The sequence below is a fragment of the Macaca nemestrina genome, chromosome 13 (genome assembly GCF_043159975.1).
Source record: "Macaca nemestrina isolate mMacNem1 chromosome 13, mMacNem.hap1, whole genome shotgun sequence".
NCBI classification, from domain to species: Eukaryota; Metazoa; Chordata; class Mammalia; order Primates; family Cercopithecidae; genus Macaca; species Macaca nemestrina.
Window position 1 is genome coordinate 47,520,110 of NC_092137.1, and position 26,866 is coordinate 47,546,975.

Here is a 26,866-nt window from a genome sequence, read left to right on the forward strand (position 1 = left end):
CACCCTTTCCCCCAGGTCCCTTTCTTCAAGGATTGAGAATAGCGCTCCTCCGGTTAAAATGAAGTCTCAGCACAGAATCTTCAAACCTCCTCGGAGGCCACCAAAGGTCCCTAACGCCGCCATGGAGATGAAGCACCTGGGGCGGGGCGAAGCGCGCTGGCCTACACCTGTGGAGGGGGCGGTGCCCCAACGGCCGCGACGGGGCTGGGGGAGGGAGTCACTCCCCGCTCGGGGGCGGTGACTCATCGCCAACCACCGGCTGCCAGAGGTGAGCAGTCCCGGGAAGGGGCCGAGAGGCGGGGCCGCCAGGTCGGGCAGGTCTGCGCTCCGCCCCGCCGCGCGCACAGAGCGCTAGACCTTCGGCGAGGGAGCACCCTCGACGCGGTCCGGGGACCTCCTAGTCGCTGTCCTCCCGACGCGGACCTGCGCGCCCCAGGCCTCGCGCTGCCCGGCCGGCTCCTGGCGCCCCACTCCCGGCGCACGCCCTCCCGCGAGTCCCCGGCTCCTCCTGCGCCCCTCTTCTCGGCGCGCGCGCAGCATGGCGCCCCCGCAGGTCCTCGCGTTCGGGCTTCTGCTTGCGGCGGCGACTGCGAGTTTTGCCGCAGCTCAGAAAGGTGAGGCGCGGACTTGGAGCAGAGTTGTGGAGTTGGGCTGGGCTGGGGGGCAGCGGCGCGCGGCCCCCGAAACAGGAACAATCGGGAGGGGACCAAGAAGCCGCGCTTTCCAGCCTGGAGACCGGACGGCGCGGCCGTGCCCCGGCCCAGGCCCTCCGAGCGGTAGGAATTGGCGAGGGGGCGCTCACTCGCGTGGTCCCGGGGAGCAGCCTCACTTTGCAGCTTTGCTCGCCTCGGTAGGGAAATGGACCGGGGCGGAGGCGGGGGACAGGTGGCGAACGGAGTGGCCACGTCCAGGGTTTCCTGCGGCCACCGAACCGGTGCCTCGCGCCCTGGCGCACGGACCTCCTCCGTTCGGGGCGGACTTGGGGCTCCAAAACAGCCCCAGCCGATGGCCGAGTCTCTGCGACAAGGACCAGCTGGCCTGCCCTTGTCCTTGTCACTGACAGCGGGCCCCGGATGTGGGCCTCAGGCGGGGACAGGTGCCCGCACGGAGGCCTCCAGGGCCGCTATGCACCTGCGCTCGCCAGGCGGCCTGGACTACACGGGGCGTGTGGGTGTTTTCCCTTTTCTAAGGATCATATGAGTAATGCCAAGCTTATTGTAGGGAACGCAGAAATAACAATAACCGTAAAGAGTAAAAACCTATAATCCCAGAATTTTGAGAATCCCATAATTAATAATTAGGTATATCTTTCTTTTTATTTATTTGTTTGTTTTATTTTATGTTTTGAGACTCAGTCTCCCTCTGTCGCCCAGGCTTGACGATCTCAGCTCACTGCAACCTCTGCCTCCCGGGTTCAAGCGATTCTCCTGCCTCAGCCTCCTGAGTAGAGTAGCTGGGATTACAGGCGCGGGCCACCACCCGGGGCTAATTTTTGTAGTTTTAGTAGAAACGGGATTTCTCCATGTTGGTCAGGCTGGTCTCGAACTCCTGAGCTCGTGATCCGCCCGCCTGGGCCTCCCAAAGTGCTGGGATTACAGGCCTGAGCCACCGCGCCCGGCCTATTTTATTTTTTTATTTGAAACAGCCTTGTTCTGTCGCCCAGGCTGGAGTGCAAGGGCACGATCTTGACTCATTCTAGACTCTGCCTCCCGACCTCAGACCATCAGTCTGCCTCAGCCTTTATGCCTGGCTAATTTTTGTGTTTATTTATTATTACATATTATTATTATTGAGACAGAGTTTCGCTCGTTGCCCAGGCTGGAGTGCAACGGAGCGATCTCGTCTCACTGCAACCTCCGCCTCCTGGGTTCAGACGATTCTCCAGCCTCAGCCCCCTGAGTAGCTGGGACTACAGGCATGCACCACCACGGTCGGCTAATTTGTATTTTTAGTAGAGACGGGATTTCTCCATGTTGGCCAGGCTGGTCTCGAACTCCTGATCTCATCTGATCCACCCACCTTGGCCTCCCAAAGTGCTGGGATTACAGATGTGAGCCACCGCGCCCGCCGAATATTTGTATTTGTAGAGACGAGACCTCACTATGTCGCCCAGGCTGGTCTCGAACTCCGGGGCTGAAGCGATCACTCGGTTTGGGTCTCCCAGAGTGCTGGGATTACAGGCATGAGTCGCCACATTCGGCCTTAAAAACAAGATTTAAAATGGTGACTGGTATGTTGCACCATTATTCAAATGTTAGACATGTAGTTTGGCTTAACTGTGGAATAAACAACTTGGCTGCTGGTTCGCGCTCTCTCTCTCTCTCTCTCTCTCTCTTTTTTTTTTTTGGAAACAGTGTCTCGGTCTGTGGTTCAGCCTGGAGTGCAGTGGCACATTTACAGCTCACTGCAACCTCCATCTCCTGGGGTCGAGTGATGCTCTTACCTGGACCTCCCAAAGTGCTGGGATTACAGGCATGAGCCACAGGTCCGGCATCTCTTGATTTATTTGTAAGATGGTGCCTAGAAGTGGAGTGGCGTTTGCCAAAGCTCTCTGGAAGGGCTTTTATACTTTCACCAACGGAGTGGCCTAAATTCAGTAATTATACTCTCAAAGTAATGCAGTTTAGTCAACTCATGTTTTTCTAGCTTCAATCTGTGACTACATACTTAATGTTAAATTGCTTTAAAGTGGTCATAGCTACTACAGGTTTGTTCTCCAAGTCTGCACCTGACTGGTCTGATTTAAATTTCACGCCCCTTAGGGATGAACAATGTGTTTTAAACATGTACAGGATGGGGCTGCAGAAGATTTAAACGCTTGAGAGCAAGTGCTGTATTTTCCCCTTTTGTGACCCCACTATTGAGTTTAGTGTTGGGCAGATTAAAGGTGGTTCATATCGATTATAACTTGAACAGGGAAAAGTTGGAGTCAACTTAGAGTACTTGGGATACGAAGGATCAATATAAAAACTCTGGTTTGTCGTGCTAGCTTTTTCTTTTTTTCCCTCTTCAGTTGAACTGAGGAGATAATTTTTGTTTTAATGACTGTGCTCTTTTAACTAGACAAAAGGAATTAGATAGTCTTGCCAATTCACAGTTAAATGAACTTTTGAGGTAGTTAAGGACAAAACTATTAAACTGACATCAATAACCCAGAATAGGCTGCTTAGTATCACTCTCTAAATCAGATACTAGGATTTAATTTAGTTAGGAAACTCACTTACAGGGATGATTATAACTGCAGTTGAAAGTGTAATTTTTCTGGCCGGGCACGGTGGCTCAAGCCTGTAATCCCAGCACTTTGGGAGGCCGAGACGGGCGGATCATGAGGTCAGGAGATCGAGACCATCCTGGCTAACACGGTGAAACCCTGTCTCTACTAAAAAATACAAAAAACTAGCCGGGCGAAGTGGCGGGTGCCTGTAGTCCCAGCTACTTGGGAGGCTGAGGCAGGAGAATGGCGTGAACCCGGGAGGCGGAGCTTGCAGTGAGCTGAGATCCGGCCACTGCACTCCAGCCTGGGCGACAGAGCATGACTCCGTCTCAAAAAAAAAAAAGAAAGTGTAATTTTTCTAAGATATAAAATGGTTTAAAGATTGAATATATTCTTGTTAAGCCCCGAAGGAAACATCCCTCATTTAAGAAAATGGGGTGGGAGAGCGACAGAAGGTGAGGATTTGCAGATCCTAGAATTGAATTGTTGATTTTTTTGTAAAAGAGTCAGTAACAGCTGGCCATGGTGGCTCACGCCTGTAACCCCAGCACTTTGGGAGGCTGAGGTGGGTGGATTACCTGAGGTCAGGAATGCTAGACCAGCCTGACCAACATGGTGAAACCCCATCTCTACTAAAAATACAAAAAAAGGCCGGGCGCGGTGGCTCACACCTGTAATCCCAGCACTTTGGGAGGCTGAGGCGGGCGGATCACGAGGTCAGGAGTTGGAGATCAGCCTGGCCATTATGCTGAAACCCCATCTCTACTAAAAATACAGAAATTAGCCAGGCGTGGTTGCGGACCACTGTAGTCCCAGCTATTCAGGAGGCTAAGGCAGGAGAATTGCTTGATCCTGGAAGATGGAAGTTGCAGTGAGCTGAGATCATACCACTACACCCAGCCTGGGCGACAGAGTGAGACTCTGTCTCAAGAAGAAAAACAAAAAAAGGCAGTGACTAACAGGGATGTTATTTAGCAGGACAGGAGTGAGGAAAGAGCTAAGACTGGGAGTTTCACAAAGACAAAGCTATAAATGATGTTTGGAGAGCTGTGTTCTTGTTTTAAAAAATTGTAACAGGAGGCCAGGCACAGTGGCTCATGCCTATAATCCCAGCACTTTGGGAGGCTGAGGTGGGAGGATTGCTTGAGGCCAGGAGTTCAAAACCAGCCTGGGCAATATGGCAAAACCCCGACTCTACAAAAAGTAAAAAATTAGCCAGGCATGGTGGTGCATGCCTGTAGTCCCAGCTACTTGGGAGGCTGAGATGGGGGAGGATCACTTGAGTCCAGTAGGTCCAGGCTGCAGTAAGCCAAGATTGTGCCACTGCATTCCAGCCTGGGCCACAGAGTGAGACCCTATCTCAAAAAGGAAAAAAAAAAAAAATCAAAACAGGAATGCATGTAGATTAAATTATGTGTCTGTATACAGTATGCAGACTTTTGCAAGTGCCAGGCACTTAGGAAGTAGTCTATAGCTGAAAAATAAAACATTCAGGACCACTTTTTAAGGTTTTGTGTCCTTGTAACTTTAAGGCATTATTATTGCTATATAACTTAGCAGGGACATGAGAGTTAATAGATCCATATTTTAAAGTAGTTTTTTTGTTTTTTTAAATTTTCTAGAATGTGTCTGTGAAAACTACAAGCTGGCCGTAAACTGCTTTTTGAATGACAATGGTCAATGCCAGTGTACTTCGATTGGTGCACAAAATACTGTCCTTTGCTCAAAGCGTGAGTAAAATATCCTTATTACCTGTAAGCTTTATTTTGACTTAATACTTCTTTAATTGATGTGCCTTGAGTTGGAAAGAGTTTTATTGGCTTAAATCTGAATCATGTTATAAAGTAAGTGTGGGAACACATAAGTTTCAAATAATCTTTGACCCTGGAACTTTATAGTTAATTTTTTTTTCCTGTAATCATGAAATCGGTTATTTTTCAGTTTGGCATTAAGGTTTCTTTTTCAGTGGCTGCCAAATGTTTGGTGATGAAGGCAGAAATGAACGGCTCAAAACTTGGGAGAAGAGCGAAACCTGAAGGGGCTCTCCAGAACAATGATGGCCTTTATGATCCTGACTGCGATGAGAGCGGGCTCTTTAAGGCCAAGCAGTGCAACGGCACCTCCACGTGCTGGTGTGTGAACACTGCTGGGGTCAGAAGAACTGACAAGGACACTGAAATAACCTGCTCTGAGCGAGTGAGAACCTAGTGAGTGGGGCTGCCTATACTACTTGTTTTCATGCTGTTCAGATTCATTTAATTAAATTTATTTTTGATTATGTAATATGATTTCATGGTTTAGAATTCAGAAGATAAGAGTGTCCAGTGAAAAGCTTCCTTCTTATTCCAGTCCCCACTGCTACCCAGTGGACCTCCATAGAATTGACGTTATTGATTATTCTATAACCTTCCAGAGATAGTTGATGAATGTGTTATGTATCTGTTTTATTATTTTTACGTAAACGGTAGCATACTAGGTATAATTTTTCTTTTATATCTTTACTTAACATTGTTCAGTATTTCATAGTTGCATTAGTATTAAATGTATGTAATTTAACCTATGTATTTGCTCATTTATTGTGCTTTAAAAGTGAGATATGCTTTAGGGATTGTTTAATGAAAAGGAACAGAAACCTACTCACGCTAGCTTAAGCAAAAAAAGACTTCATTGGAAGGCACTAGAAACTGGAAAGGATGTCAGGACCAAAGTGGGCACTTCCTGTTTTTCTATTTTGGTCTTCTGGAGCATCCTTGTCAATTTTCTCTTTGTGCCCTTTCTTTTCTTTTTTTTTTTTTTGAGACAGAGTTTCACTCTTGTTGCCCAGGTTGGAGTGCAGCGGCACAATCTCAGCTCACTGCAGCCTCGGCCTCCTGGGTTAAAGCAACTCTCTTGCCTTAGCCTCCTGAGTAGCTGGGACTGCAGCTGTACCACACCTGACTAATTTTTGTATTTTAGTAAAGACGGAGTTTCACCGTGTTGGCCAGGCTGGTCTCCAACTCCTGACCTCAGGCAATCCACCCACCTCCACCTCCCAAAGTGCTGGATTACAGGTGTGAGCCACTGTGCCTGGCCCTTTCATGGCTTTTCATCTTTTCAGTTGAACAGGGCACAACACTGCCAGCTAAACCTTGACTTCATGTAACCTTATGTATTGTGTCCAGAGAACAGAGGGTCAGTATTAGAAAGGGTGTTCCCTCCTGGGTGTGTCCTTTATGAAGGATGTGTAAGGGAATAAATTATGGGAATAGCTACTGCATAAATTTTTTTTCTCTTAGTCCTTATAATTCAAGAATTTTAGTATTAGCTTATTAGGAAAATAGTATAAAAGACTGAGTTATAGTCAACTGGCATTGTCTTTTTACTTTATAGCTGGATCATCATTGAATTAAAACACAAAGCAAGAGAAAAACCTTATGATGTTCAAAGTTTGCGGACGTAAGTGCGATGAAATGCATCATATTATTCTTGCGCAATTGGTGGCTCAAATCTTCCATCCTACACCATTTGAAAAGCCAAGTCTAAATGCTTTTTCATATTTCTGAAAAACAAAGTTACTTGAAATAGAGTTACAAGAATAGCGCAGAGATTCCAGGAATACACTTCACTCAGATTCACCAATTAACATTTTGGCATATTTACTTTTTATATATGTATGTGTGGATGAATATGTGTGTGTGCTTTATATCAGTGTATCTATGCATGTAGAAATATTTTTCCCAGAAGCATATGAAAGCAAGTTGTAGATATCAGGCCCCATTATCCCTAAGTACTTTAGTGTATCTTTTCCTAAGCACAAAAGGCATTCTCTTATATAAACCACTATACAATGATCAAATTTAGGAATTTTTCTTTTTTAGATGGAGTCTCGCTCTGTCACCCAGGCTGGCGTGCAGTGGCATGATCTCAGCTTACTGCAACCTTTGCCTCCTGGGTTCAAGCGATTCTCCTGCCTCAGCCTCCCAAGTAGCTGGGACTACAGGCGCCTGCCACCACGCCCAGCTAATTTTTGTATTTTTAGTAGAAATGGGGTTTTACCGTATTGGCCAGGCTGGTCTCGAACTCCCAAACTTGTGATCCTCCCACCTCCGCCTCCTAAAGTGCTGGGATTACAGGTGTGAGCCACCGCACCAGGCCAGGAAATTTAACATTGTATTACATTGTACCCATTTTCCCAATATTGTCCTTTGTGGTAATTTTTCCCCTCTGATTCAGAACCCAGTCCAAGATCATGTATCACATTAGTTGTCATGATTCTTTAGTCTCTTTTAATATTGAACAGTTTCTTGGCCTTTCTTTGTCTTCCATGAACTTGCTATTTTTGAAGAACATGGGCAAGTTGTTATATATAATGTCCCTCAAATTGTGATTTGTCTGATGTTTCTTCTTTTTTTTTTTTGAGTTGGAGTTTCCCAACAAAGTTGCCCAGGCTGGAGTGCAATGGTGCAATCATGGCTCACCGCAACCTCTGTCTCCCAGATTCAAGTGATTCTCCTGCCTCAGCCTCCCGAGTAGCTGGGATTGCAGGCATGCGCCACCATGCCTGGCTAATTTTTTTTTGTATTTTTTTTTTTTTTTTTTTTTTTTTTGAGACGGGGTCTCGCTCTGTCACCCTGGCTGGAGTGCAGTGGCCGGATCTCAGCTCACTGCAAGCTCCGCCTCCCGGGTTCACGCCATTCTCCTGCCTCAGCCTCCCGAGTAGCTGGGACTACAGGCGCCTGCCACCTCGCCCGGCTAAGTTTTTGTATTTTTAGTAGAGACGGGGTTTCACTGTGTTAGCCAGGATGGTCTCGATCTCCTGACCTCGTGATCCGCCCGTCTCGGCCTCCCAAAGTGCTGGGATTACAGGCTTGAGCCACTGCGCCCGGCCTTTTTTTTGTATTTTTAGTAGAGACAGGGTTTCTCCATGTTGGTCAGGCTAGTCTCGAACTCCTGACCTCAGGTGATCCGCCCACCTCAGCCTCTCAAAGTGCTGGGATTACAGGCATGAGCCACCTCACCCGGGCCTTGATGTTTCCTCTTGACTAAAAACACATTATGCATTTTTGACAGGAAAGCTACTTATGCTATCTTGTGTCCTTTGTAGTACTTCACATTAGGAGTTGCGTGATGTCAGCTTGTCCCTTTACTAGTAATGTAAACTTTGGTTAAAGTGGTATCCACCAGGTTTTTCCACTGTGAAGTTACCATTCTCCCTTTGTAATCCATAAGTAATCTATGGGCAGATACTTGGATATTAAGTAAATGTTCTTTTTCTAATTAAACTGGCACCCAGCAGTTTGAATATCAATGGATGATTCTAGCCTGAATCAATTATTATTATGATAGTTGCAAAATGGCAGAAAAATTTTAACTTGAATGACAATTCTACACCATGAGCTATCTGCTTTAAGAGTAGTGCTTCTTACTGTTGTGTGGTACAAACATATTTTTTTAATACAGATTTTAAATTCTTTACAGTGCACTTGAGGAGGCGATCAAAACGCGTTATCAACTGGATCCAAAATTTATCACAAATATTTTGGTATGATTTTTTAATAAGTGAGCTTTAGCAGGTGGTTGGTGAGACAGTATGTTTTGAGTATAAGGACAGCCAGTGATTTAAGTGGTGGTTAAATACACTTAGAGCAACAGTTTCAGATCTTGGGTACTTAATGTGAATTTCCTGTTACTGTTTTTTGTTTGTTTGTTTCTTTAAGACAGACTATTGCTCTGTTCCCCAGGCTGGAGTGTGGTGGCAAGATCTCCGCTCACTGTAACCTCTGCCTCCAAGGTTCAAGCAATTCTCATGCCTCAGCCTCCTGAGGAACTGGGACTGCAGGCACGCGCCACCATGCCCAGCTAATTTTTGTATTTTTAGTGTCAACGGGGTTTTGCTATGTTGGCCAGGCTGGTCTTGAACTCCTGGCCTCAAGTTATCTGCCTACCTCAGCCTCTCAAAGTGTTGGGATTACCGGTGTGAGCTACAAAGCCCAGCCCGTTGTTTTTGGTTATCGTTGTTTTCCTTCCGTAGCCTTTGAAAAGCCTAGTTTTACTCCTAAAGAAAATGTAGTATCTCTTAGTATCCCTAAAACATTTGAGTTTTCTTTTCCTGGAGAACCTGTCCCTGTAGATGAGCTCCAGTAACATCTTAAAGTAAATATGCACCAAAATAACTTTCAGTAAATATGGTTTTGGTGCATATTTACTTTAGGATGTTACTGGAGCTCCCATCTTCTCTGCTTTCAGGAACTGGTCCTTAACCAGTTAGCCCTTATTTAACTCTTTAAACTCTGGTTTAAAAAAAAAAGAAACTTGAATAGTGTGATGAAACTCTTTAAAGGCAGTATAAATTTATTCAAGACTCTTGGCCGGGCGCGGTGGCTCAAGCCTGTAATCCCAGCACTTTGGGAGGCCGAGACGGGCGGATCACGAGGTCGGGAGATCGAGACCATCCTGGCTAATGCGGTGAAACCCCGTCTCTACTAAAAATACAAGAAAACTAGCCGGGCGAGGTGGCGGGCGCCTGTAGTCCCAGCTACTCGGGAGGCTGAGGCAGGAGAATGGCATAAACCTGGGAGACGGAGCTTGCACTGAACTGAGATCCGGCCACTGTACTCCAGCCTGGGTGACAGAGCAAGACTCCGTCTCAAAAAAATAAATAAATAAATAAATAAATTTATTCAAGACTCTTTAGAAAGAATATACTTTTTTTACTCTTTAAAAACAACATGGTAAGGCCGGGCGCGGTGGCTCAAGCCTGTAATCCCAGCACTTTGGGAGGCCGAGACGGGCGGATCACGAGGTCGGGAGATCGAGACCATCCTGGCTAACGCGGTGAAACCCCGTCTCTACTAAAAATACAAGAAAACTAGCCGGGCGAGGTGGCGGGCGCCTGTAGTCCCAGCTACTCGGGAGGCTGAGGCAGGAGAATGGCATAAACCTGGGAGACGGAGCTTGCACTGAACTGAGATCCGGCCACTGTACTCCAGCCTGGGTGACAGAGCGAGACTCCGTCTCAAAAAAATAAATAAATAAATAAATAAATTTATTCAAGACTCTTTAGAAAGAATATACTTTTTTTACTCTTTAAAAACAACATGGTAAGGCCGGGCGCGGTGGCTCAAGCCTGTAATCCCAGCACTTTGGGAGGCCGAGACGGGCGGATCACGAGGTCAGGAGATCAAGACCATCCTGGCTAACATGGTGAAACCCCGTCTCTACTAAAAAATACAAAAAACTAGCCGGGCGAGGTGGCGGGCGCCTGTAGTCCCGGCTACTCGGGAGGCTGAGGCAGGAGAATGGTGTAAACCCAGGAGGCGGAGCTTGCAGTGAGCTGAGATCCGGCCACTGCACTCCAGCCTGGGCGACAGAGCGAGACTCCGTCTCAAAAAAAAAAAAAAAAAAAAAAAACAACAACATGGTAAATGCATACTGCGTTTTACCTTGCATTTCTTTTTTTTTTTCTTTTTTTTTTTTTTTAGACGGAGTTTTGCTCTTGTTGCCCAGGCTGGAGTGCAATGGCATGGTCTCGGCTCACCACAACCTCCACTTCCCAGGTTCAAGTGATTCTGCAGCCTCAGCTTCCCTAGTAGCTGGGATTACAGGCATGTGCCACCATGCCTGGCTAATTTTGTCTTTTTGGTAGAGATGGGGTTTCTCCATATTGGTCAGGCTGGTCTTGAACTCCCGACTTCAGGTGATCCGCCTGCCTCGGCCTCCCAAAGTGCTGGGATTACAGGCATGAGCCACCGCGCCCGGCCTTACCTTGCATTTCTTAATATTTTATTTTTTTTTCTTTCTTTTTTTTTTTTTTTTTTTTTTTTTGAGACGGAGTCTCGCTCTGTCGCCCGGGCTGGAGTCCAGTGGCCGGATCTCAGCTCACTGCAAGCTCCGCCTCCCGGGTTCACGCCATTCTCCTGCCTCAGCCTCCCGAGTAGCTGGGACTACAGGCGCCCGCCAACTCACCCGGCTAGTTTTTTGTATTTTTTAGTAGAGACGGGGTTTCACCGTGTTAGCCAGGATGGTCTCGATCTCCTGACCTCGTGATCCACCCGTCTCGGCCTCCCAAAGTGCTGGGATTACAGGCTTGAGCCACCGCGCCCGGCTTCTTTTTTTTTTTTTTGAGACGGAGTCTCGCTCTGTCGCCCAGGCTGGAGTGCAGTGGGGTGATCTCAGCTCACTGCAAGCTCTGCCTCCCGGGTTTATGCCATTCTCCTGCCGCAGCCTCCCGAGTAGCTGGGACTACAGGCGCCCGCCACCTCGCCCGGCTAGTTTTTTTGTATTTTTTAGTAGAGACGGGGTTTCACCATGTTAGCCAGAATGGTCTCGATCTCCTGACCTCGTGATCCACCCATCTCGGCCTCCCAAAGTGCTGGGATTAGAGGCTTGAGCCACCGCGTCCGGCCTAGTATTTTAGTTTTAAAGTAGTTCTAATCCAAATAAAATACTTTCATATCTTACTTAAAAACCTTTTCAATATAAGAAAATTCTCTTAGGAAAAATTGTGCATTGTAATTATGTTTGGTTTCATGGCTGTCTTATTTCCCTTTGATAGATTTAGAGACCTCCCAAAGATTTCTCGATTAATGAGCAACTTAATTATCCACTAATGGAAAGGAACAGCGATGCATGTAGATTACAGAAAATCAAACACTGACTATTCTGATTCTCAAATAATGTTATTTTCAAATGATTTTGACTATATTAGTGTTAATTTGTATTATTCAAATTTTTTTCCCCAGTATGAGGATAATGTTATCACTATTGATCTGGTTCAAAATTCTTCTCAGAAAACTCAGAATGATGTGGACATAGCTGATGTGGCTTATTATTTTGAAAAAGATGTGAGTATAATCTTCTTTATTCTATTCCTGTGTTCAGGAATGTAGTCTATCATGCCTCAACGAATTAAATATATTTCATCACCTTTTTCTCCACTTATAGATCAACCAAATGGTTCTGCTGCTGCCATTAATTTTGTCCTCCCTGTCACTCACATGCATCTTACTTGTTTGTGTATTTATGCCTCTTATCAAATTGTTCTGCCTAAAATATCTCCTCTGTTTCTTATAATTCTTATTTATTATCTACTTGGTAGTTCCTTAGTTTGTACATATATGGTCCCCTATGATATTTATAATTTACACAAATGAGTCTGTTTAAAAAGACTGTATAACTGGTATGATTAAAATATTTTGTTTAAACTTTAATGTATTATAGTGAAGTATTTTCTGTTGAAATATGAGGTTTGCTTCAAAATAATCTGGGTGGGGGTGAAGGGATAGAAGGAAGAAAAGATGAAGTAAGAGAGGCTGTGTGTTGATGTCCTTGCATCTGGGTGATAGGTACATGGGCGTCATTGCACTACTCTTTCTACTTCCGTGTATGTTGAAAGGTTCCTGTAATAAACAGTTTTTTAAAGTTCCAATAGATTAGATTGTTATCACTAAAACCATAAAGATTCTTGGCAGCGGTTCTTTTGGCATACAATTTGTATGTAATTATACGTGACCATGGTTTGTTTTCTTAAATATTTTTAATTCCTTTTCTCCTTTTCAATACAGGTTAAAGGTGAATCCTTGTTTCATTCTAAGAAAATGGACCTGAGAGTAAATGGGGAACAACTGGATCTGGATCCTGGTCAAACTTTAATTTATTATGTCGATGAAAAAGCACCTGAATTCTCAATGCAGGGTCTAAAAGCTGGTGTTATTGCTGTTATTGTGGTTGTGGTGATAGCAATTGTTGCTGGAATTGTTGTGCTGGTGAGTACAGAACAAGTAAAATTTCATTTAAGGGTATATTTTTTCAAGAAAAAGTAATAATGGCTGGGTGCGGTGGCTCACACCTGTAATCGCTACACTTTGGGAGGCTGAGACAGGTGGATCACTTGAGCCCAGGAGTTTGAGACCAGGCTGGGCAACATGGCAAAACCTTATCTGTACCAAAAATACAAAACTTAGCCAGACGTGATGGCTTGCACCTATGGTTCTATCTACTTAGGAGGCTGACGTGGGAGTGGTTAGTTGAGCCCAGGAGATCAAAGCTGCAGTGAGCCATGATCACACCACTGCACTCCAGCCTGGGCAACAGAGCAGGACCCTGTCTCAAAAAAAAAAAAAAAAAGGGGGGTCAGGCACCGTGGCTCACGCCTGTAATCCCAGCAGTTTGGGAGGCTGAGGTGGGTGGATCACCTGAGGTCGGGAGTTTGAGACCAGCCTGACCAGCATGGAGAAACCTGGTCTCTACTAAAAATACAAATTAGCCGGGCGTGGTGGCGCATGCCTGTAATCCTAGCTACTCAGGAGGCTGAGGCAGGAGAATCGTTTGAACCCAGGAGGCAGAGTTCGTGGCTGAGATCACGCCATTGTTCTCCAGCCTGGGAAACAAGAGCGAAACTCTGTCTCAAAAAGAAAAAGAAAGAGAGAGAGAGAGAGAGAAAGAAAGAAAGAAATCTTACTAACACAACAGAATTCGGAAACAGGTTTGAGGGTATTTGGAAACAGATTTCCAGTTCAATCAACCATGTTTGGCTCTCCATCTGGAACAAAACAAAAGTTGAATTCCTATTTCACTCCACCAGGCTGGCCATGTTGCCCAGCTGTGTGAGGGTGATATGTCCCGAGCACAGCAGTAGGAAAGGAGTTGGGCAGTGTATCCGTGTTCAAAGACATTTACATTTTTAAAAATATAAAAAAGTAAAACAATTCCCAAGAAAATTAATTGATGGAATGTTTGTACAACCTTGTGGTAGGGGAAACCATGTAAGGCAAGAAATCTGGAATCCATGATACATATGTGTATGTATATTTTGAGAGAGGGTCTTGCTGTGTCACCCAGGCTGGAGTGCAGTGGCATGATTACAGCTTACTGCAACCTCTAGTTCCTGGACTTAAGTAACCCTCCTGACCCAGCCTCCCAAGTAGCAAGGACTACAGGTACCTGCCACCATACCTGGCTAATTTTTTTTTTTTTTTTTTGAGACGGAGTCTCGCTCTGCCGCCCAGGCTGGAGTGCAGTGGCCGGATCTCGGCTCACTGCAAGCTCCGCCTCCCGGGTTTATGCCATTCTCCTGCCTCAGCCTCCCGAGTAGCTGGGACTACAGGCGCCCGCCACCTCGCCCGGCTAGTTTTTTGTATTTTTTTAGTAGAGACGGGGTTTCACCGTGTTAGCCAGGATGGTCTCGATCTCCTGACCTCGTAATCCACCCGTCTCGGCCTCCCAAAGTGCTGGGATTACAGGCTTGAGCCACCGCGCCCGGCCTAATTTTTTAACTTTTAGTAGAGACCAGGTCTTGCTATGGCTGCCGAGGCTGGTCTTGAACTCCTGGGCTCAAGCAATTCTTCCGGCTTAGCCTCCCAAACTGCTGGGATTATAGGCATGAGCCATTGCACCTAGTCCTATATATATATTTTGGCTTCATTAAAACTAAACATTTTATATGGCAAAGAAACTGTAAAGTAAAAAATGTCAATGATGGGCATGAAAAAAATATGGTGCATAAAGCAAGAATGGATATTATACATAATACACAAAGAGTTCTTACAAATTGATGAGGAAACCTAAAGAAAGAATTACAACAGGTAGGGATAGACAGTTAATAGAAATTTCAGATGGCAAATGAACACGAGTGGTTAATGCTGGAAGTCTAATTATCCTGTAGAAATAAATGAAAACACAAGTGCAATAAGGAAGCACATTCAGTTATTGTATCATAGCATCACTTGTAAGGGTGAATCTGGCCAGGCGTGGTGGCTCACACCTATAATCCCAGCACTTTGGGAGGCCGAGGTGGGCGGATCACCTGAGGTCAGGAGTCCAAGACCAGCCTGACCAACATGGAGAAAGCCTGTCTCTACTATAAATACAAAATTAGCCAGGCATGGTGGTGCATGCCTATAGTCCCAGCTACTCAGGAGGCTGAGGCAGGAAAGTCGCTTGAACCCAGGAGGCAGAGGTTGTAGTGAGCCGAGATCATGTCATTGCACTCCAGCCTGGGCAACAAGAGCGAAACTCCGTCTCAAAGAAAGAATAAAAACAAACAAACAACAAAAAAAGTGAATCTGAAAAATAGCCTGAGTGTGTATCAGTAAGAGAGTAAATTGTATTTATTGTATCTACGATAGGGAATAATGTGAATCAATGAGTTCGATCTTTACCTTTGGATCTGGAATGGTTGCTATGATGTTGATACGGGCTGTGCACAGGTGGTGATGATACTGCATGATCCCATTTTTAGACCCCAAAACTTAGATGCATGTATATATATATGATATTTGTATTGGTGTGGAAAAGGAGGATGTGGAAGAATGCACACCAAACTGTTAAATTTCTTTCTTTCTTTTTTTGAAATGGAGTCTCGCTGGCCGGGCGTGGTGGCTCAGGTCTGTAATCCCAGCACTTTGGGAGGCCGAGGCGAGCAGATCACGAGGTCAGGAGATGGAGACCATCCTGGCTAACACGGTGAAACCCCGTCTCTACTAAAAATATGAAAAATTAGGCCGGGCGCGGTGGCTCAAGCCTGTAATCCCAGCACTTTGGGAGGCCGAGACGGGCGGATCACGAGGTCAGGACATCGAGACCATCCTGGCTAACACGGTGAAACCCCGTCTCTACTAAAAAATACAAAAAACTAGCCGGGCGAGGCAGCGGGCGCCTGTAGTCCCAGCTACTCGGGAGGCTGAGGCAGGAGAATGGCGGGAACCCGGGAGGCGGAGCTTGCAGTGAGCTGAGATCCGGCCACTGACCCCAGCCTGGGCGACAGAGCCAGACTCCGTCTCAAAAAAAAAAAAAAAAAAAAAAAAAGAAAAATTAGCCGGGCGTGGTGGCGGGCACCTGTAGTCCCAGCTACTCAGAAGGCTGAGGCAGGAGAATGGTGTGAACCTGGGAGGCAGAGCTTGCAGTGAGCCAAGATTGCACCACTGCACTCCAGCCTGGATGACAGAGCAAGACTCTGTCTCAAAAAAAAAAAAAAAAGAAATGGAGTCTCGCTGTGTCGCCCTGGCTGGAGTGCAGTGTCACGATCTCGGCTCACTGCAATCGCTGCCTCCCGGGTTCAAGTGATTCTCCTGCCTCAGCTCCCAAGAAGACGGCCACCATGTCTGGCTAATTTTTGTATTTTTAGTAGAGATGGGGTTTCACCTTATTGGCCAGGCTGGTATCGAACTCCTGACCTCGTGATCCACCTGCCTCGGCCTCTCAAAGTGCTAGGATTACAGGCGTGAGCCACTGTGCCTGGCTTCTTTTTTCTTTTTCTTTTTTTTGAGATGGAGTCTGTCACCCAGGCTGGAGTGCGGCGGTGTGATCTCGGCTCACTGCAACCTCCGCCTCCCAGGTTCAAGCCATTTTCCTGCCTCAGCTTCCCAAGTATCTGGGACTACAGGCGTGCACACCATGCCTGGCTAATTGTTTTGTATTTCTGGTAGAGATGGGGTTTCACCATGTTGGCCAGGCTGATCTCGAACTCCTGATGTCAGGTGATCTACTCACTTCGGCCTCCCAAAGTACTGGGATTATAGGCATGAGCCACCGTGCCTGGCCTAAACTGTTAAATTTCTTTAAAGATTATTCATTGTGGCCGGGCACAGTGGCTCATGCTTGTAATCCCAGCACTTTGGGAGGCCGAGGTGGGTGAATCACGAGGTCAGGAGTTCGAGACCAGCCTGACCAACGTGGTGAAACCCCGTCTCTACTAAAAATACAAAAATTAACTGAGCGTGGTGGAGCACACCTGTAATCCCACCTACTCAGGAGGCTGAGGCAGGAGAACTGCTTGAGCCCAGCAGACGGAAGTTGCAGTGAGCCAAAATTACGCCACTGTACTCCAGCTTGGGTGATAGAGCGAGACTCCGTCTCAAAAAAAAAAAAAAAGATTATTCATTGTTTCCTTTTTTCCCCTCCCTTCCTTCCTTCTTTCCTTCTTTCCTTCCTTCCTCCCTCCCTCCCTCCCTCCCTTCCTTCCTTCCTTCCTTCCTTCCTCCCTCCCTCCCTCCCTCCCCTCCCTCCCCTCCCTCCCCTTCCTCCCCTTCCTCCCCTTCCTCCCCTTCCTTCCTTGTTCTCCCATTGGATCCAGCATTGTCTTTTATTTATTTATTTATTTTGGTTTGTTTCACTTGTCGTGGTAGACTTTGTTTTTGTTTAGTAGTGAAAATTTTATTATTATTATTATTATTTTTGAGACGGAGTCTCGCTCTGTTGCCCAGGCTGGAGTGCAGTGGCACAATCTCGGCTCACTGCAAGCTCCGCCTTCTGGGTTCACGCCATTCTCCTGCCTCAGACTCCGGAGTAGCTGGGACTACAGGCGCTCACCACCACGCCCGGATAATTTTTTGTATTTTTAGTAGAGACGGGGTTTCACCGTGTCAGCCAGGATGGTCTCAATCTCCTGACCTCGTGATTCGCCCACCTTGGCCTCCCAAAGTGCTGGAATTACAGGCGTGAGCCACCATGCCTGGCCACTATTTTATTATTTTTGAGACAGAGTCTCCGTCTGTTGCCCAGGCTGGAGTGCAATGGTGCACAATCTTGGCTCACTGCAACCTCTGCTTCCTGAGTTCAAGCTATTCTCCTGCCTCAGCCTCCCAAGTAGCTGGGATTACAGGCATATGCCACCACGCCTGGCTAATTTTTGTATTTTTAGTAGAGATGGGGTTTCACCATATTTGCCAGGGTGGTCTTAAACTCCTGACCTAAAGTGATCCACCCACCTCGGCCTCTGAAAGTGGTAGGATTACAGGCATGAGCCACCGTGCCTGGCCTATTTTATGTATGTATGTATGTATGTATGTATGTATGTATTTTTAGAGATGGAGTCTTGCTCTGTCACCCAGGCTGGAGTGCAATGGCACCATCTCGGCTCACTGCAACCTCCGCCTCTTGGGTTCAAGTGATTTTCCTTCCTCAGCCTCCCGAGTAGGTGGGACTATAGGCGACTGCCACCACGCCTGGCTAATTTTTTTGTATTTTTAGTAGAGTCGAGGTTTCATCATGTTGGCCAGGCTGGTCTTGAACACCTGACCTCAAGTGATCCTCCCGCCTTGGCCCCACAAAATGCTGGGATTACAGGCATGAGCCACCATACCTGGCTCACCTTATTTATTTCTAAGAGACAGGGTCTTACTCTGTAACCCAGGCTGGAGTGCAGCAGTGCAATCTCCACTCACTGCAACCTCTGCCTCCCGGGTTCAAGCGATTATGGTGCCTCAGCTTCCTGAGTAGCTGAGATTACAGGCGCGCACCATGACACCTGGCTAATTTCTGTATTTTTAGTGGAGATGGGGTTTCACCATGTTGGCTAGGCTGGTCTGAAACTCCTGACCTCAGATGATCCTCCCACTTCGGCCTCCCAGAGTGCAGGGATTACAGGCATGAGCCCCTGCACTGGCATGAAATTTTTAATTTAAGAAACAATAAATGTTTATGGATAGATGTTAAAATTAATTTTTTTTTCAGATCAAAATTATGTCCATTAAAAGCATATATGTCAATTTAGATAACCTTTTTTTGAGTAGCAGTCCTAAAACAGTAATTGTCTTTCTTCCACTCAGGTTATTTCCAGAAAGAAGAGAATGGCAAAGTATGAGAAGGCTGAGGTAAATGGATTACTTACCTAAATAGAAAGGCCCTGTTGAATCTGTTACTCCTAGTCACTCTACCTTCCTACACACTGATGCATTTCAGTTATACTGGAGTCCCTTTATACTGTTTTCTTTAGGGTCTTAGGGACAGTCTTAGAATGTGCTCTTACCTAAATCTTCTTGTGTGAGTTCCATGGCAGATCACCATCTATTGATTTTTGCCTCATAGAAGAGTGGAATGGGAAGCCTATGGTTTTTATTTTACAAAGTGTCAACATCTAGCAGAAGCTTCTAAAGGCATACTCCAGTGGATTCACCTTGGAGAAACTCATTGTGACTAATGATCTGTTATCTTTATGCCAGTGAAATAGTCATTTAATATGAACTTAATTTGTCATAATAAATCTATTGTGTACTAACTAGTCATCTATACTAGTATGAGATCAAAGTGTCAGATTGTTGGTGTGTTTTGGTCCCTTGGAATTGAATATGAACACTTGTCCTTGAACCCTATCATTAACATTTTTCATATATCTGTCAATTTTTGTGTATCTTTGTATATGGGCCACTTACTAATATTTTAGCAAGTAATAAAAATAGAAACGTAAAGGAATATTGGAAAAAATCTAATAGAACCAGAAAGTTCTAGCATTTTTTTCCCATTCCGTAGTAGGTCATCTGGCTTATTTGGTTTGGTGACCACAAGTCTAGAAGACTAACCTGAATTGAACTGTAACAGACAGGCAGAAAGACAATGTAGTGTTGTAGTGCAGAACAGTACAGACCTGGGTTTGGCTGGGCAAAGTTGTATAACTTCTTTAAGCCTCCATGTTTCCTCATCTGTAAAATGAGGATAATAGATAGTATAGACCTGTTGCAAGGATTAAACATAATCGGTGTAAAGTGTTGGTCCCATGCTTGCCACATAAGAAAATATTTGTCAACAGAGTAGTAGTAGTCATTATCATCGTCTCAGTTTGCCTGTAACTGGTTGTGTGATCTGAGACAAACACTAATTTTGAACTTGAGTTTCCCCACATATAAAATGAAAGATTGATAATAGAAAGTAAATCAATGTTTTCCTAATCTTAAAAATAGTATGCACTTAATAAAAATCTTATTCTTAAAGATCTAGCTTACCTCCAACTTGCCCTAGTCACTTTGGCGATCTTGTCTCTAAATAGAAGCTTGAAAACACTTAAATGTGTGTTTCCTTGCAATATAACTTTTTCTTTTTTTATTTAAATAAGTCTTATAAATGTGGAAAAAAATCATCTTGTGTTCCTTTAACTTTATTATTTAGTACTATTTTCAGAGTGAACAAAAGATTGAAAAATTATTTAGAATTTTTTTCTGTACTTTTTCCTGTTTCAGATAAAGGAGATGGGTGAGATACATAGAGAACTCAATGCATAACTACTATAATTTGAAGATTATAAAAGAAGGGAAATATCAAATGGACGCAAATTACAAATGTGTGCACATGGGACGAAGACATCTTTGAAGGTCATGAGTTTGTTAGTTTAACATGATATATTTGTAATAGTGAAACCTGTACTCAAAATATAAGCAGCTTGAAATGGGCTTTACCAATCTTGAAATTTGACCACAAGTGTCTTATATATGCAGATCTAATGTAAAATCCAGAACTTGGACTGCATAGTTAAAATGTTTTATGTGTAGCGTTCAAATGTGTGCATTAAATATGCTTCCACAGTAGAGTTTGAAAAACTATCTGATTTGTGATTGAAAGCTGCCTTTCTATTTACTTGAGTCTTGTACATACATACTTTTTTATGAGCTATGAAATAAAACATTTTAAACTGAATTTCTTAACTTTGACATTTCAAATTTCTTCTTGTTCTTGTTCTTTTTTGTAGGGAAAAGAAAGCTCAGCCTGTTACTGTGTCTATATAGAAAGAAGTAGACATAAGAGACTCCATTTTGTTCTGTATTTGAGATGCTGTTAATCTGTGACCCTACCCCCAACCTTGTCCTTGCAAGAGACATGTGCTGTGGTGACTCAAGGTTTAAAGGATTTTGGACTGTGCAGGGTGTGCTTTGTTAAACAAGTGCCTAAAGGCAACTTGCTGGTTAAAAGTCATCACCATTCTCTTAATCTCAAGTACCCAGGGACACCCACACTGCCAAAGGTCGCAGGGACCTCTGCCTAGGAAAGCTAGGTATTTTCCAAGGTTTCTCCCCATGTGATAGTCTGAAATATGGCCTCGTGGGAAGGGAAAGACCTGATCATCCCCCAGCCTAACACCCGTGAAGGGTCTGTGCTGAGGAGGACTGGTACAAGAGGAAAGAAGGCCTCTTGGCCGTTGTTGGCAGTTGAGATAGAGAAAAGCATCTGTCTCCTGCCCGTCCCTGGGCAATGGAACATCTCGTATAAAACCCGATTGTACGTTCTGTTTACTGAGAAAGGAGAAAACCGCCTTAGGGTGAAAGGCGGGACTTGCTAGCGCAATGCTGCTCTTTATGCACTAAAAAGGTTTATGGAGATGTTTGCATATGCATATCAAGGCACAGCACTTTTCCTTAAACTTACTCATGTCACAGAGAACTTTATTCATATGTCTTACTGCTGACCTTCTCCCTATAATGATCCTATTATCCTGCCACTTCCTTTTCTTTAAGATAGTAAAGATAATTATCAATAAATACTAAGGGAACTCAGAGACTGGTGCCGGCGTGGGTCCTCTGTATGCTGAGCGCCGGTCCCCTGGGCCCGCTTTTTCTTTCTCTATACTTTGTCTCTGTGTCTCATTTCTTTTCTCAAGTCTCTTGTTCCACCTAACGAGAAACGCCCACAGGTGTGGAGGGGTAGGCCACCCCTTCACTTTTTTATTTTTTTTGTGAGATGGAGTCCTACTCTGTCGCCCAGGCTGGAGTGCAGTGGCGCAATGTCCGCTCACTGCAACCTCCGCCTCCTAGGTTCAAGCGATTCTTCTGCCTCAGCCTCCCGAGTAGCTGGGACTACAGGCGCCCACCACCATGGCCGACTAATTTTTGTATTTTTAGTAGAGACGGGGTTTCACCTTGTTGGCCCAAGCTGGTCTTGAACTCCTGACCTCAGGTGATTCGCCTGGCCTGAATTTGAAACTAAGAGGCAGTAAGTTAGTAACTGGCACACTCTTCAACCCATTGCCTTCTAGACTCTGTCCTGTCTCTTCTGAAGCTACTTTCGCTAAGGTCAACACTGACCTGCTAATTGCTGGTGATCCTCTTCCCCCGGTGTTGAATCATTTGCTTTCTCTGCAGCCTGTCACCATGATGACTTCCCCATTCTCTACCCCAGTGTGTTGTCCTTTTATTTCCTTTGGCTTCACTGGTATGAATCTCTCCTGACTTTTTTCCTCTTTTACTGATTCTGTAATACTGGTGTTCCCAGGATTTGTCCTTAGTTCTATTTTTCCTCCCTTTTTCTTCCTGGAGGATTTCATTCGTTCTCTTACCTTTGTTACCTTCTGTGAGGCTCAGTGAGAACAGAAGCACCATCTCCATTGCTGTTTTTTTTTCCTGAGATCTTTAGTAAAGTATGTATATTTCACATAACTAGTTTTTAATGATTCATCTTCATCCACAAACCTATTTTATAGCTTGTATTTTCAGAATCAATTGATGGCATTGCCATGAACCGAGTCCTAAATTCCTTCTCTTTTACTTCCTCCATTGTTATAGTCACCAGACCCTGTGATTCTCCCCAAGAAATAAATGCTCCTCTAATCTGCCTTCTCTTACACACTTTCCCTGGTCTTTTTATCAACAGTCTATTCCCTCTCCAGCCCAAACCTCATATTGCTCCCGGGATGATTTGCCTAAAGTTGATCACAACACTTTTTTATGACATAAGATGTACCCCTTTCCCCTGCCAGAGGGGCATATATAAGGCCTTTCAGTCTGGCCCTGTAGTGACACCTTTTCTCCTTTTGGCTGTCTGGCATCCCATCTCCTCTGCAACTGGGGAAGAATTATCTGTATGTGGTATTGTGAGAGCCAGGTCTCTACCTCCCTCTTTAGAAGTTTAAGGGCAGAAATCCTCTCATGGCTCTCAGCATCCAGAGCACAGGCACCCCCACATAGTACTTGGACTCTTGTGATGGAAAGAAGTAAGAGCAGTTGAGAAAACACTCACGGGCAGTGGTGGCATGTTGCAGTGGTGGCATCCCAGCCCTTGGTCGTCTCTGCTCCACATGACCCTGTGGCCATCCAGCTGTGGTTGCTCTGCTTGGCCTCCCTTGGCTGCTCCTTCCTCTCCCCTCCCATTGCCAATACTTTGCTCCAGAGCTTTATCACATGCCTGGATTAATTTAATTTCTGACCTTCCCAATACCAAATTCTCCCCACTCTCAATTCTTTCCCAATGTCATTGCCAGAATAACTAAAATCTAGTCATAATCTACCGCATTTCTCACTGTACCTCCAATACATCAAATTTTCCTGCATTTAAGATTCCCCTTCCCATTCCTCAAATGTTCCTGTTCCTTTGTCCTTCCTTCCTTCCTTCCTTCCTTCCTTCCTTCCTTCCTTCCTTCCTTCCTTCCTTCCTTCCTTCCTTTCTTCCTTCCTTCCTTTCTTCCCTCCCTCCCTCCCTCCCTCCCTTCCTTTCTTCCTTTTTTTTTTTCTTTTTTTCCCTGCACAGGGTCTTGCTGTCTTGCCCAGTCTGGAGTGCAGTGGCACAAACACAGCTCACTGCAACCTCTACCTCCAGGGCTGAAGTGATCCTCCCGCCTCAGCCTTCTGAGTATATAGGACTATAGGTGTGCACCACCATGCCTGGCTAATTTTTTAAATTAATTTTTATGAGTCAGAGCCTGGCTCTGTAGCCCAGGCTGGAGTGCAGTGGTGTAATCTTGGCTCACTGCAACCTCCACCTTCTGGGTTCAAGCGATTCTTGAGCCTCAGCCTCCTGAGTAGCTGGGATTACAGGTGCCCGCCACCACATCCAGCTAATTTGTTGTATTTTTAGTAGAGGTAGGGTTTCACCATGTTGGCCAGGCTGAAATATGTTTATAACTTTTTTGTAGAGACAGTGTCTCGCTGTGTTGCCCAGGCCAGTCTCGAACTCCTGGACGCAAACCTTCCTCCTACCTTGGAGGATGCAATACCGAAGTGTTGGGATTACAGGCGTAAGCCACTGTTCCTGGCCCCTCTGTCCTTTTATACCTTGACTTGGGTTCTATCCTTCCTTTGCTTATGTTCTTCCTTAGGCTTGGGAAACCCTCTGCTTAGTCAAGGCCTAGCAGAAGATCTTCTTTTACAAATCCTTGCACCACTTTAACCTCATCTTTTTCTACGATCAACACAGCACTTTTGGTAGATATACTTTCCCAATTCTTTCCTATCATCCTAAGACATGTTCCCCCTCCCTCATTAAAAATTCCCACTGAAGTCTGGGCACTGTGGTTCATGCCTGTAATCTCAACACTTTGGGAGGCCGAGGTGAGCGGATCACCTGAGGTTGGGAGTTCGAGACCATCCTGACCAACATGGAGAAACCCCATCTCTACTAAAAATACAAAAAATTAGCTGGGCATGGTGGTGCATGCCTGTAATCCCAGCTACTCAGGAAGCAGAGGCAGGAGAATCGCTTGAACCTGGGAGGTGGAGGTTGTGATGAGCGGAGATCACGCCATTGCACTCCAGCCTGGGCGACAGAGCAAGACTCCCATCTCAAAAAATTCCTACTGTAGGTGGGGTATGGCAGCTCAAGTCTGTAATCTTAGTAATTTGGGAGGCTGAGTCGGGAGGATTGCTTGAGGCCAGGAGTTCAAGACCACCTGAGCAACATGACAAGACGCCCCATCTCTAAAATAAATAAATAAATAAATAAATAAATAAATAAATAAATAAATAAAAATTCCCACTAATCTTAGCCTTCTAACAATCTACCATTCCCATCTGTCTTTTTTCCTTCTTATCAAACTTTATTTTTTATTTATTTTTGAAGTGGGGTCTCAGCCTGTTGCCCAGGCTGGAATGCAGTGGCGCAATCTTGGCTCATGGCAACCTCCTGAGATGGGATAATTCCCTTGACCTTGACCCCTTTCGTGGGCAGGAACTGGAGTGGCTCCTTTCAGCCCACTGCTGGCCACTTTTTGGAAGAGGGAATGTGTGAACAAGCAGTGTGGGAGCCAGAGTGAACGCATGCTGGAACCAGTTGGTCGATCCTCTCTGGTGGGAGCAGGCTCTGTACGGCCCTGGCAGCAGCATCCAAGCCCCTGCCCTCTTGGCACCCAGGTTCTTGCCTGGCATCTGGAAAGAATCAGGACAAATGAATGGATTGAAGGGGTAGTGTATGCGGAGGATTTTACTGGGTGATGGAAATGGCCCTCAGTGGGATGGCAGCTGGAATGGGGGTGGTACAGGAAGAAGGTCTTTCCCTAAAGCCGTACCCTCCGAAGTTAGCTGCGTCTGTTCTGCAGTCTCTGACAGTAGCTTCTTTGCTTGCTACTCGGCTGCTTATGTTGCTCTGCCAGCTGAAGTCATTATGGGCACAGGATAGGGGCATGGCAGGCTAAAAAGGTTAACATTTGGGCAGAAAAATGGGGTCAGCTGTTTTCACTTAGGGCCGTGGTTGCAGGCTTAGGGTTGGGGTTTGGCCGGTAGCCCAGCCATTCTGTCTCACTCTGCCTCCCAGGCTTAAGCCACCCTCCTACCTCAGCCTCCCAAGTAATTGGGAGACTACAGGAACCCACTACCACGTCTGGCCGTTTTTTTGTTTGTTTGTTTGTTTGTTTGTTTGTTTTGTATTTTTAGTAGAGACGGGGTTTCACCATGTTGGCCAGGCTAGTCTTGAACTTCTGACCTCAGGTGATCTACCCACCTCGGCCTCCCAAAGAGCTGGGATTACAGGCATGAGCCGCTATGCCCGGACCCTTTCTTATCAAACTTTAAAAGGCAACTAGCCCATTCTGCTTTCAGAATGAACTGTTCAACCTGTAGAGTTTCCATTCCCAATGTCAACCAACCAAAGAGCTTTCTCAAAAAATGACTTAATGGCCGGGCGCAGTGGCTCACACCTGTAATCCCAGCACTTTGAGAGGCCGAGGTGGGTGGATCACCTGAGATTGGGAGTTCGAAACTAGCCTGACCAACATGGAGAAACCCCGCCTGTACTAAAAATACAAAATTAGCTGGACGTGGTGGCACATACCTGTAAACTCAGCTACTCAGGAGGCTGAGGCAGAAGAATTGCTTGAACCCAGAAAGCAGAGGTTGTGGTGAGCTGAGATTGCCCATTGCACTCCAGCCGGGGAAACCATCTCAAAAAAAAAAAAAAAAAAAAAAATCAGATCCTTTGTCCATTTTTACTTTTTATTTTATTTTATTTATTTAGAGACAGGGTCTCACACTGTCCAGGCTGGAGTGCAGTGGCACGATCTTGGCTCATTGCATTCTCCGCCTCCTGGGTTCAAGCCATTCTCCTGCCTCAGTCTCCCAAGTAGCTGGGATTACAGGCACCTGCCACCATAGCTGGCTAATTTTTTGTATTTTTTTTTTTTTTTAGTAGAGATGGTGTTTTACCATGTTGGTCAGGCTGGTCTTGAACGCCTGATCTCTGGTGATCCGCCAACTCGGACTCCCAAAGTGCTGGGATTACAGGGTTGAGTCACTGTGCCCAGCTGCTTTGTCCATTTCTAAATTGAGTTCTTTATCTTTCTATTATTAAGATGTAAGATGTATATGTTCTGGATACACAAGTCTATTTTTTTTTTTTTTTTTTTTGAGACGGAGTCTGGCTCTGTCGCCCAGGCTGGAGTGCAGTGGCGCGATCTCTGCTCACTGCAAGCTCCGCCTCCCGGGTTCACGCCATTCTCCTGCCTCAGCCTCCTGAGTAGCTGGGACTACAGGTACCCGCCACCATGCCTGGCTAATTTTTTTTTATTTTTTAGTAGAGACAGGGTTTCACCATGTTAGCCAGGATGGTCTCAATCTCCTGACATTGTGATCCACCTGCCTTGGCCTCCCAAAGTGCTGAGATTACAGGTGTGAGCCACCACGCCCGGCCTACAAGTCTATTATCAAGTATAAGTTTTGAAAATAATTTCTTGGCTGGGTGCAGTGGCTCACGCCTGTAATCCCAACACTT

The 26,866-nt window shown here is 45.6% G+C and overlaps 1 protein-coding gene across 1 annotated transcript; it reads left to right on the forward strand.

The window, feature by feature from the left end:
• The first annotated feature begins 342 nt into the window (after window positions 1-342).
• LOC105464984 (epithelial cell adhesion molecule) lies at window positions 343-20,596 on the forward strand. The gene is made up of 9 exons (XM_011713156.2): window positions 343-614; window positions 4,837-4,944; window positions 5,181-5,421; window positions 6,584-6,649; window positions 8,672-8,735; window positions 11,935-12,036; window positions 12,757-12,957; window positions 18,739-18,783; window positions 20,143-20,596. The coding sequence occupies exons 1-9, from the start codon at window positions 539-541 to the stop codon at window positions 20,182-20,184; spliced, it is 945 nt and encodes a 314-aa protein (XP_011711458.2). The 5' UTR covers window positions 343-538; the 3' UTR covers window positions 20,185-20,596.
• The last annotated feature ends 6,270 nt before the right edge of the window (window positions 20,597-26,866 follow it).